An 11,981-nucleotide genomic window follows, 5' to 3' on the forward strand; every position below is an offset into this window, starting at 1 on the left:
GATGAGATACAATTTTCTTTAATGGCTCACTTAGACCCAATGACTCAAGATGTATTTCTACATCGAGAGTCCATGACATATAATTTTTTCTGGTAATGTCGAGCGCAACAAATTCAGCTTTGCCAAATTTGACATTGTGGTATTAAAAAAATAACAATGCATTTTATTAGTTAAGTTCTAAATATATTAATATGGCAATAAAAAGTAACGGATAAATTATAAGTACATGAATTTTTAAAAATAAAGAAAAAAAACGAGGCGGATATTCTACGATAAATACAAGACTAGTGAGTATAATAACCAATAAAATTATACAAAATAACCTTGAAAGAACCATGTTCTTCTTTTTTGAAAATTTTGTTGAAGAAAATTTTTGGGGAGAAAGAGTAAGTTTGGTGCGATTGAATGTATTTGTAAAATCTTATTTATAGGGTAAAAAGCCGTTTATGACCGTTACAAAATCTTTAAAAAAATAAATAAATGTATGTATATGTAAATTTTATGGTAATAATATGATGTATATAATGTTAATAATGTTTAAATAATTATGTATATCACATCATAATATTATAATGAGGTGTCAGGACTCCTTTCGTATAATACCGTGACATTATACAAATATATATAATTATTATATAACACAATAAAAATATATAAACAGCGAAATAATCACACCACATTATTATAATGAGGTGTCATATACTCCTTTTATATAATAAGATGATATTATTCAAATATATATATACAATAAATAAACAGTAACACAATAAAATTATATAAGCAGTGTAATAATATACTCACATCAAGTTATTATAATGAGGTGTCATAGACTCATTTTATATAACAATATGATATTATATATTAAATATATTCACAATAAAAATAAATAAAAGGTAAAATATATATTCTTACTTTTGAATATAGTTATTTTTTCTTGTGTTTTTGTGCTTGGAAAAATATAGAGAACTGAATATTCGAGTACCGTGCTGATAATATGTTAAAATAAAAATTTACAATAAAAAGTAAAAATCTCAAACTTACAAAATTTATTAAACTACACACTTTTATAAAATTTTCTTCACTCAATTATTTTTCTCTTCACAAATTGAGACACCTATTTATAGAGTTTTTTTTGAAATAATCCAAAAATAAATACATCATTACATACATCATCACACATTAATTTTCAATATTTACAACTTGTAATTTTAACATTCAATAATTTCAACTCATATTTTCAACAAATTTAATATTTTTTAAAAAAGAAAAAACGCAATCAAAATTCAGAAATATGTGCGCATGCATTTGTCTGCTGTCGCGTTGACCACCGAAATTAATACTCAGTCGCAAATTTTAAAAAGTTACAATATGACCAAATGATTCATCAATTTTGAACCAAACAAGTTACTAGAATTTTCTGACCAAAGAAAATTCAATTTAACTTTTTTTTTTTTGCTTAGTCTTCTCCTTCGTCGTTTTCTTGTTCCATTCAAAAATTTCTTGCACATTTAGCCGCTTTCTCTTACCACTTGTGGAGAATTATTGGGGTGGCAAGTAGTGGGATATGTAGATCTAGTTTTATTTATCAATTGAAAAAAATATTAAATTTTATATATAATATTTTTAAAACTTAAAAAAGTTGTATTGAAATTAAAAGCAAGTAGACAGAGTTTATACGGGAACCTTATCAAATAAAATAATTTAAATATTATTTAGAATGAGTTTGGATATTTTTAAAAAATATATTTAAATATGTTTATTTTAATTAAATGAAAAGAAAAGGTGATTTTGACGTTTGAATAAATGTTAAAAAATACTTTTGTTTTAGTTTTCAGAAAAAATTAGAAGTAAAAGTCAAAAAACCATAAATTTCAGCTTCTAAAAAAACATTTTTAAGTGTTTTTTTTAAAAAAATATTTGTAACAAAAAACTACATTTTTTTTAAAAAAGTTGATCCGCGAATTTCATTAACCAAACGGCTCTTAATACCTTTAAAATTATAAGTTTTACTACATTATGATCGTATAAATTCTTGCGTCTGGACGACGATAGCGAAGACAGATAAACCATGTTTATTTAATTTAGCGATTTCTCATCCTCGAAAGCTTGGGAATTCCATTCACAAAACTGTGGAGTTTGCGCAAACTTTCTGTAAATACTTTATTTTCTTTGATTTCTTTGCTATTGAATAATCGAATTTGTAAATACTTTTCCAATTTGTTGGCACACATGGATGAAATTGAGATACCTCAGTATTTCATCTGCCCAATATCCCTCCAAATCATGAAAGATCCGGTCACCACCGTCGCGGGCATCACCTACGACCGTGAAAGCATCGAGCAGTGGCTGCTCACAGCCACCGCAGAAGACAGATACTCTGCGGTGTGTCCTGTCACGAAACAGCCCTTGCCCACGGACTCCGACTTGACTCCCAACCACATTCTCAGGCGATTAATCCAGGCTTGGTGCATTGCCAATGCTAAAAGCGGAATCGATCAAATCCCAACACCGAAATCTCCTGTTCATAAATCTGTAGTATTCAAACTCATTCGGGATGTCAAAAGTGGTGACAGATTATTACATGTAAACGCTCTCAAGAAGTTGGATGAATTAGCTGCTGAGGATGAAAAGAACCGGAAATGCATGGCTGAAGCAGGGGTGCCAAAAGCTATGGTTTCTTTAATCTTGAAAAGATTTAGAGAAGGTAAAATGTCAGGAATTGAAGAGGCTCTGAGAATTCTACATCTTACATGGATTCCCAGTACTGCAGAAAACCAGAAGATTGTCGAAGATTACATGGACTTGATTCAATTGATTTTGTGGGTATTAAACAGCGAATCAGAAAATGGAACCTCCTCCAAGAATCATGCTCTCTCATTCTTAAAAAACATCATAGAAGTTGCCAGTTCCAGTGTTAGGGAGAGATTAAACCTCGAATTTTTCAAACAAATGGTGAACATTTTGCGAAAGAGAACATCCCCGCAGGCCATGAAATCTGTTCTTCGTGTGTTAATCGAGACGTCTCCTTCCGGAAGAAACAGGATGAAAATAGTCGAAGCCGGAGCAGTATTCGAAATAACCCAGCTCGAATTGAGCAACCCGGATAAGAAAACAACTGAGCTAATCCTTAACCTATTAGCAAATTTATGTTCTTGCGCCGATGGGCGGCAGAAACTTCTGGAACACGCTGGTGGGATAGCGATGGTAGCGAAACGGCTGCTGAGAGTTTCTCCGGCGACCGACGACAGCGCCCTTTGCATAATCGAATCGCTTGCTAGATTCTCAGCCACGAGAGAGGTGGTTTTTGAAATGTTAAGGGTGAGTGCTGTATCGAAATTATGCATGGTGCTTCAGGCAGATTGTGCGGGTTATTTGAAGATTAAAGCGAGGGAGATTTTGAGACTGCATTCAAATGCATGGAGCAATTCACCTTGTATACAGGTTTATCTTCTGACAATGCATCCTCGATAGGACATGGAAAACAAAGCGTACGTCGATTAACGTTTGATATGGTTTTTCCAAATTTTTCCCGCTTTTTGATTGGTTTATAAATGAATATTTAATTTATAATTGTTCATATTTTATTCCTAAATTGTTTATCACTTCATAATCATGTCATGTGTGTTGGGTTTTCTTTTTTCAATCGTTCGTTTGGAATCCTAAAACTTGATTAGTAGTATCGTTACAACCATTTACAACTTTTGATAAATTGATAAACACTGATTTTGAAAATTGGTATAAGAGACAATGTTACATATTTGATTATCATTAATTGCAAAAAATTCAATTATTGAGAGCTGAGATTGTTGGGTGCAATAATTGTCTTAGCTTTGTAGAACAATCGAAACATGATATTTGAGTTGTTGTACGGTTTAAAATATTTGAGTTACACTGTTACCACCAATAATAACTTTTGATCAAACGACATTAGTCGATCCTACATTTTCTCAAATAAAAATAATTTCTAAGAAAATTGCTTGTAAACAAATTTTATCTCTACTCGACAAACCAATTACTCGTGATAGATGGTCGAAAAGAAAATCAAATGAATCAAATCAAATCAAATCAAATCTTATTGTTGCACTACAACAAAAATGGCTTTTCGCATCGCGTAAATTTGCTTTTCGCAGCGCACATTGCACGCTGCAAAGTTGAAAGCTGTTGAAAGTTCAAGATTATCCGCGGCGTGCAATAAAAAAAAATTACGTTTATAATTTAATAAATCTTAAAAAACGTACACTATAATAACAATATTCATTTTAACTAACACTTAAAAATTTACAAAAAAAACGTATCTTAAATCGAAATTTTAAAAAAAATTGAAACAAAAAAACGTACCTTAAATCGAAATTTAAATTGCTTGAGAGAGAAAAATTTTAAGTGTTATGAAGTGTTGTGGTAGAATGTGGTTCGACTGGTGGTATTTAAAGACAATTTGCGACGGTTTTGGTTTTACCGTCGCTTTTAGCAACGGTTTTGAATTAAACCGTCGCTAATAGCGACGGTTGTTAATTTGTCGCTAATAGCGACGTACTTATTCCGTCGCTATTAGAGACGGTTATAATATAACTGTCGCTAATTTGAATTTCGCGACGGTTGTATTAAATCCGTCGCTAATTTAGCAACGGTTTGAAAGAAACCGTCGCTAATATAAATATTGCGTCGGTTTTCAAAAGACCGTCGCTAAATATTAACGGCGCACATTTTCATGCACGCTGTCGTTTATATAATTTTTTAACGACACACATAAACGCACGCGGATAAGTAATATCCGCAGCGTGCGTTTTAAGCACGCCGTTAATACTGTCAAGTGCAATAATATCAACAGCGCACATATGAGTGCACGCAGTTAAAAGTAATATTCGCAGCGTGCTTTTAATGCACGCCGTTGATGACGTGCTGCGGAAAATCATTTTTCTTGTAGTGTTGGTATATTAATACTAGTGATAAAGTAAATGATGAACTCAAGTGTGTGGAAATAATAAAATAGCAAAACTTTAAAATAAATTTTAATCGACCAGAATAAAAACATGTGATTATTAATTAAAAAGAAAATATAAATAGACACGTTCAATTTTAACACAAACGAATAAGATATGCACGCTTAAAAGTGTGAAAATAATTGTCAACTTGGAAGAAGTTTACATTTGAAGTTCAAAATTTAACTATATATTATGAAGTGGAAATAAATGCATGGATTATAGTTAGTTTCTGAAATTAGGTTAAAGATTGAACCTACTTAACTTTTAGAAGAGGATTAAGAAACAGTCTCACGATTCAATTTTGTGAGACATGTCTTCTATTTGGGTCCCTTATGAAAAAATATTAATTTTTATGCCAAAAATATTACTTATTATTATAAATATAGACAGTGTTGATCCGTCTCACGGATAAAGATCCGTGAAATCGTTTCACAAAAGATCTACTAGAACGAAATAATGACTAAGTTAATCACGTTAACTATACAAAATAATTTTTAAAATTAAAGGTATGACATGCTTATTTCAAATAAATCATAATGAAATCCAATATTTTTTAGATTTAATTTATTTCTTCAAAATGTTATAGGATATAATATCTTGGAGTCGGGTACGAATTTTGTAGATAAACAAAATTAATGCCATTGAATATTTTTCCAATTAAATTGTATGGTTCACCTCAATTAATATAATCAGCTTTTGAATTATTATACCTTGGTCTTTGTTCAACACAACCACTTACCAATTTGATTCTTTGAATTTCCTCCATAATTATTGTACTTTGGTCTAACATAAAAAGTAATAATTTTTCATGAATGATCCAAATAAGAGATCCGTCTTACAAAATACGACCCGTGAGACCGTCTCACACAAGTTTTTGCCATTATTTAGATATAAAAAACAGTGCCAACACAAACAAATTTGAATGGTGGAAGTTGTTTTTTTATTTTATCGTGCTTAAAGGATTCCAAATTCTGATTTGTCGTGACAGTCCAAATCAAGTGAAATTTGATACAATATTACAAGCATATTTTTCAAACATTTAAATTCGTGGACTATAATAAAATCATCGGCATTATTTTATTTATATAATTTTTCAGAGAATGAGAGGATAATGATAATATTTTGGTAATCATAAATTTTAACATTTCCAAAATGAGTTATGTTTTATGTATCATTACATTGTTTTTGAAACTACAAAACTACCCCAAATCACTTTATGCCTAATTATTTCATAACTATTGCCTCGTTTATAAATAATGATAATTCATGGTTTTATTGTAAGAGAAATTTGGGTCACTTTTTTATTACATATTAAATATGATATGAAATAAATAAAATTTGTGTGAACATTTGTATTTAATAAGTCAACATGAATATTTATGTGAGCATCGACTTTGGTAACGTTCTGTTATTGGATAGACAAGACATTACCATAATAATACTCACATAGTTGCTTATGATGGATATTCGCTATATCAAAATTATATATAATGTAAATTTAACGTACAATTAGGGATGTCAATGGGTTCAGGTTTTACCCAGACCCCAATGGACCCACCCCATCTGGGACGGGTTTGGCATACTAAATGGGTTATGGGACGGGTCTCGGGTCTAATTTTTCAGACTCATCTGGGTATGGGGCGGGTCATGGGTCCTATAATACCCGCCCCATACCCTCCCCATATATGTGGATATAAATTGATATTCTCGCGAAGATGGTTGTGGGGTGAGGTGGAAGGTAAATAAATCACAGTTTTATTTTGTTATTGTACTTTCATTTTAATTTTGTTACTATACTTTCTCTCTTTAAATTACATTTTTTTACGGTTTTAAATTACAATTTTATTTTTTCAATGTATTTTCTCTATTTAATTTTGTAGGTAATTCTTCAAGTAATTTACCAACTTGTCCTACCAATCTTGATGAAGAGGAAGATGATCATGAAGAATGTGTCTAAAATATTGCTTACTCGCTGATTTTACATTTATCTGTTTAAGTTCTGATGAGTTATTTTTGGGGATGACAAGACTTTTTTTGGAGAGCTAGTAACTTTTTTTTAATGTAATTCATTACGTCGTGAAAATACTTTGTTTGTTATTATTAAGTGTGGTCGAAGACATGAATTAGTTTTCTATTGTGTTTTATTTAGAGACTTGTTTGTTTCATAATTCAGTCATGTGTTAAGAAGATTACAGTTTTCATTTAAAAAAAATTCGGGTCTAACGGGTCTCGCGGGTCTACCCGACCCCATTTCGTATTTGGGGTGGGGTGGGTCCGAAGAATATTTAACCGGGGTGGGACGGGTAATGGGTCAAAGTTTTCTTCATGGGACGGGTCTTGGGTTTAGCCATACCCGTCCCATTGACATCTCTACGTACAATAATGATTTCTGATGCATATAAGGGCGAAATATTTAGTGGGCTAGACTGGGCTTAGCCCACTAGTATTTTAGTATTAGTATTGGTCCGTTAAAAGTTTTGTTTAAACATTTAACCAAGTTCACCCTATTAGAATTAGCCCATTAAATCCTAACAGTAATAGATTGGCCCACTAAACCAATTTATTTGTATATTTTAAGTAACTCCAGCCCATTATATGTCTAATAATCATAAAAGCCTTGTAAGTAGTCCAAATAATAAAAATAAAAATTCACTTGTTATTCTATGAATTTTTTTTATATTTTTTTCCTTTTTTGTATTTTACTTGTGATTTAATTGCTCACTTCTTTTTTTCCTTTTTTAATAACGAAAGTGTCTCAATAACCAAGTATCAATAATTTATAATATTCTCAAAATTTAGAGTTTTTTTTTCCATTTCAAATTGTTTAGTGAGACCAAAATAAATTTTATAATCAAAGAGTCAAATAGATTATTGGAAGAAAATACTTTAATGTGATTTTTTTTTTGATTTGACTGTCGAAAATTTTGAATATGAATCTTTGTTTTTTGTTTTTATAGTGCTCTGAATTTGAATATGTTTCTTATTTTTTTTGACATGTTCATTTATGTACTTAATTGACATATTATCGGTTATACAAAAAAAATTCAATTTTAGTTCATCCAACTATAAAATCTTGATTCCGCCCCTGACACATCCATGCATACATTTCGTTATCATTCTATACCACGCATCACCAGGACGAGACAACTGTGGACACCAAGTATCGAGCATAAGGCCTTGGAACAGTCACATCCACCTGATTAATTGGGACAATTACTTGTATGCAGTATGCTGATACCTTCATAAGAGCCCGAGTCATGGATGACTCGGGATATTCAATGGATACCCAGATCAGGGTAAGTATGCAAGAAGAATTCATCAGAAGCCGGACATGTATGTGCCCAGGACATTTTTTCCCCAGGTAATCATAAGCTCGGGCTCTCATTCAAGTTCCCGGTCAATGAGTCACTACCCGGATTGCCTCGATAACAGTGCCACACTCGAGTGGGTAGGCAGGTGAGATCTTATCTTGATTAGCATTTCTGACATAATCCTATTGATGTGACTTGATGGAAAAGATAGGTCGACGTGACAGGAGGTCAACATCAAAGACTATAAGTAGTAGGTATACACTAAAAACGAGGTAATTCTTGACTTTTTTTTCTATAAATAGCAAGTCCATTGTTCATTAAATTCATTCAGACATATGTTAACACATACATATTTACATCAGTAGCATTTATTTCTCTCCCAAGCTACACTGGTTATCATCTTCACCTGCTGACTTAAGCATCGGAGTGGCCACGCTAGACACCCCTCCGACGCCCATTCACGAGTTCATCTTCTTGTTTGCAGATTATGTGTGAAGCCATTTCCTTTGCTCAGTTTCCTAAACATAAATCATCATCATCCGGTGGATTGCTCCGACCCAGCTCACCCGATTCACCCGGATATTATCATATGCAATGTTTTTAAATCGGACTGGATCATTCAGTTCGACTGAGAATCTGTGATAGTTCAGGTTCGTAACCATTCTATAAATCGTTTTTAAGATTAAATCAGCCAGAACCGGTCAAAAATCTATCTTGAACCAGTGAACTAGTTAAAAACCGGTCCGACCGGTTTACCCATTTTTATTTTTTTTTTAAAAAAAATTCAGTTTTTTATTTTCTTTTAAAAAATAATTTTTTTGGTTATATATATATATATAATTTGATTTTTAATTTTATTAAAAATATTATTTTAGTAACACTAGATATTATTTTGATTTATTTATTTTTAAAAGAAACAATTGTATTATATATGTTGCTTAAATTATAAACTTGGATAAATATATTTTTTTTATCGTTTATATAGACATTTAAAATATTTATAATTAAAAATATATTATTTATTATATTATATTATTATTTTATATAATATATAGTTTTTAGTATGACCGTAGGTTCAATCGGAACCATTTTTTAAAGTAAACTAGTACGATCACCGATCCTATTATGAAAACATTGTTTGTATGGTAAATCACATAAAAATTCTCATGTATTTAGTTATCTTTACATGATGAAAAAAATCAAGGATCCCATATCAATAACACTTTTTCGCTGCAAATAAAGAGGTTTCACAATTATACAAGATCCGTGTATCTGGCTAACTTAGTTTGTAGATTATTACATTAGTCCAAAGATTTACTCATTGCACATTAAAAATAGCGATGGCGTGTTCTCACATTATAAAAAAAAATAAATTTAATCATAACCCTACCACAAATATATATATATTTGGCTACATACTTCCCTTAGAAAGTCTCTAACTTGAGTTTCAAAGTGATTTAAATGGGTTCTTTTTTTTCTTTTTCTTTTTAAATTTTATTGAGTCCTATTTTGTTGGAATGCTACTATGGCACCGAACCTTGTTGACACTAGGCATTCATAACATGATATGAGATATTGATGATGTGTTGAACACGAGATTCAACACTACGACTAAACATGACTAAAAAAAGAATTTACATGACAAAAACCAAATTTAACTTACTGATCAATTTACACAATTAATATTTAGTAATTTTCCGTGAAATTCTCAAATTAATTTCTGAAAAATGTTGGACAGAACAGAATGAATATACTATTTTAATTCATGCGTGTAATCACCGCTAATACAAAACGCTAACTCAATAAAAAAAATCATTTAAGTTATATACAAATTATTTTCATTTCAAATTGATCAGATCAAACCAAATCATTCAAAAGCACACAAAAATCATCTATGGTAATGGATAAGAAGATAGCAAATGAGGTGGGATGCATGAAGAATCCTTCCAAACCCTAGAATGCAACCGAAGAATTTCTTTAGCTCTTTCTTTCGTCTTGTGACTGCTCTCCACCTGCAGCACCAAACACAGCTTTGAAACCACCCCAACCTGCATCATTTCATTAAGAATCCTGGAATTTGAGGAATGTTTCGTGATCGAACAGATGATTCTCACTGCCCTCTCGCTCGCCACGTTGGAAACCCTGAGTATTTTCTTGGATACTATAGCCAAGCCTGCTCCGTGTGCCAGCAGCTCAGCTCGGCCCTCGGCACAGCCACAAAGCTGATCCAACACTGTTAGCACTAGCTCGCAAGCTCGTCTTTCTTCAGTTTCAAGAAGCAATTCGATCAGGGCTGACACAGCGCCGTTCTCCACCGCTTTGATCCGGTTTCTCCCCCATGGACACAGCTCCACTAGCAGCTTCAATGCCGTTTTTGTGGCTTGCTGAGAGATCTTGTCCCGTAAAATATGTACTATTTGTTTGTAAATCTCGGGTTTGGATCTAATCAGATGTTCGGGATCCGCCACGTAGAATGCAGATTTCAATAGCATTACGGCGTGTGCTCGGGATTGGCAATCCCCGCTGTCCATTACTTGCATTAGTGACTCCAAAAACCCACCATTATCTGATAACAATTTCTTAGAATCCGATTCCGATAACTGAATCTGATGAAGAATACTCAACGCTTCACTCCTATGCATCGCATCTTCGTTCTTACTCGCAACTATTACAAGAAATTCAACTGCTCCAGCAGCTTGCTGCAGATGGTTTCTGCTGCTCTCGTCCCTGTGCGCAATGGATCGGAGCCTGTGCAGGCAATTGATCTGTGATTTTGGTGAAGCCTTGGCTTCCTGGAGTAGTTTCAGAATCTGGGATTTTTCAACTGGGGCCTTTGGCGTTGGGATTCTTTCATATGCATTGAAAGTGCACCATTCCTGCATAAGCCGCCGGAGAGTATGATTCGGGGTGAGATCCGTGCTCGAAAGGTCCTGCTTCGTGACTGGGCAGGTGGAATTCTTGCACTGAAACAGCCATTTTTCGATGCTTTCTCTGTCGTAGGTTATTCCGGTGGAGACCGTGACTGGATCTTTCATCAGCTGCATCGATATTGGACATACAAAATAACAAGGGATCTCGATTTCCTGTGCTTCTTCCATTGATTATACGAAAACTTCTGCAGATGGCAAATCGAACGAAAAATAACAAATCGGCCGTAAATGAAGATATACAGATCCAGCTAGACAAATTTCAGCATATATATAAATGGAGTGGTCTGAGAATTCGGTAAACGATTATGCGTGGGGAAGATAAGCTTTTTATATATATCTAGGGATGGTGAAAGAAGAAGGGATCAATGCAAGTTGCTGAACTAATTTGGTAATTAAGAGCTGAGCAAGTCAGATATATACATCGATATTCAAAGAAAGGACGACAAACGAGAGTTGATAGCTGACTTTTTCTAAGGTTTTTGAAAAACTCAAAACTTTAAATGCTAGAAGACTTTTTCATATATATGAATTTTTTTTAAAAAATAAAATGATTTAAGCATGATCATTTTGAAAATTAAATCACAACTTTATATTTGAACCTATAAATTATACTAACTACTAACTATCGAAACTGATCTTATTCTGATGAGAAAAATGATAGTTTTTGGAAAGTAAAACAATGCATAAAAACCAATTTTGAAACTCCAATTATGTATAAATTTTCACTTAAACTATGTAATTAATATAATTAAAAATAA

The 11,981-nt window shown here is 32.5% G+C and overlaps 2 protein-coding genes across 2 annotated transcripts; one reads left to right on the forward strand and one right to left on the reverse strand.

Moving 5' to 3' along the window:
• Positions 1 to 2,058: 2,058 nt before the first annotated feature.
• LOC140957766 (E3 ubiquitin-protein ligase PUB24-like) lies at positions 2,059 to 3,565 on the forward strand. Its single transcript, XM_073415147.1, has one exon. The coding sequence runs from the start codon at positions 2,230 to 2,232 to the stop codon at positions 3,469 to 3,471; it is 1,242 nt and encodes a 413-aa protein (XP_073271248.1). The 5' UTR covers positions 2,059 to 2,229; the 3' UTR covers positions 3,472 to 3,565.
• Positions 3,566 to 10,107: 6,542 nt separating this feature from the next.
• LOC140957715 (E3 ubiquitin-protein ligase PUB23-like) lies at positions 10,108 to 11,589 on the reverse strand. Its single transcript, XM_073415072.1, has one exon. It carries the CDS (start codon positions 11,389 to 11,391, stop codon positions 10,186 to 10,188), a length of 1,206 nt encoding a protein of 401 aa, XP_073271173.1. The 5' UTR covers positions 11,392 to 11,589; the 3' UTR covers positions 10,108 to 10,185.
• Positions 11,590 to 11,981: the final 392 nt, after the last annotated feature.

This window comes from Primulina huaijiensis, chromosome 14 (genome assembly GCF_012295235.1).
Source record: "Primulina huaijiensis isolate GDHJ02 chromosome 14, ASM1229523v2, whole genome shotgun sequence".
Taxonomy (NCBI): Eukaryota; Viridiplantae; Streptophyta; class Magnoliopsida; order Lamiales; family Gesneriaceae; genus Primulina; species Primulina huaijiensis.

Bases quoted from the DNA above. Each gene is read 5' to 3' on its own strand.
- LOC140957766 (XM_073415147.1), top strand. From the start codon at position 2,230: ATGGATGAAATTGAGATACCTCAGTATTTCATCTGCCCAATATCCCTC.
- LOC140957715 (XM_073415072.1), bottom strand. From the start codon at position 11,391: ATGGAAGAAGCACAGGAAATCGAGATCCCTTGTTATTTTGTATGTCCA.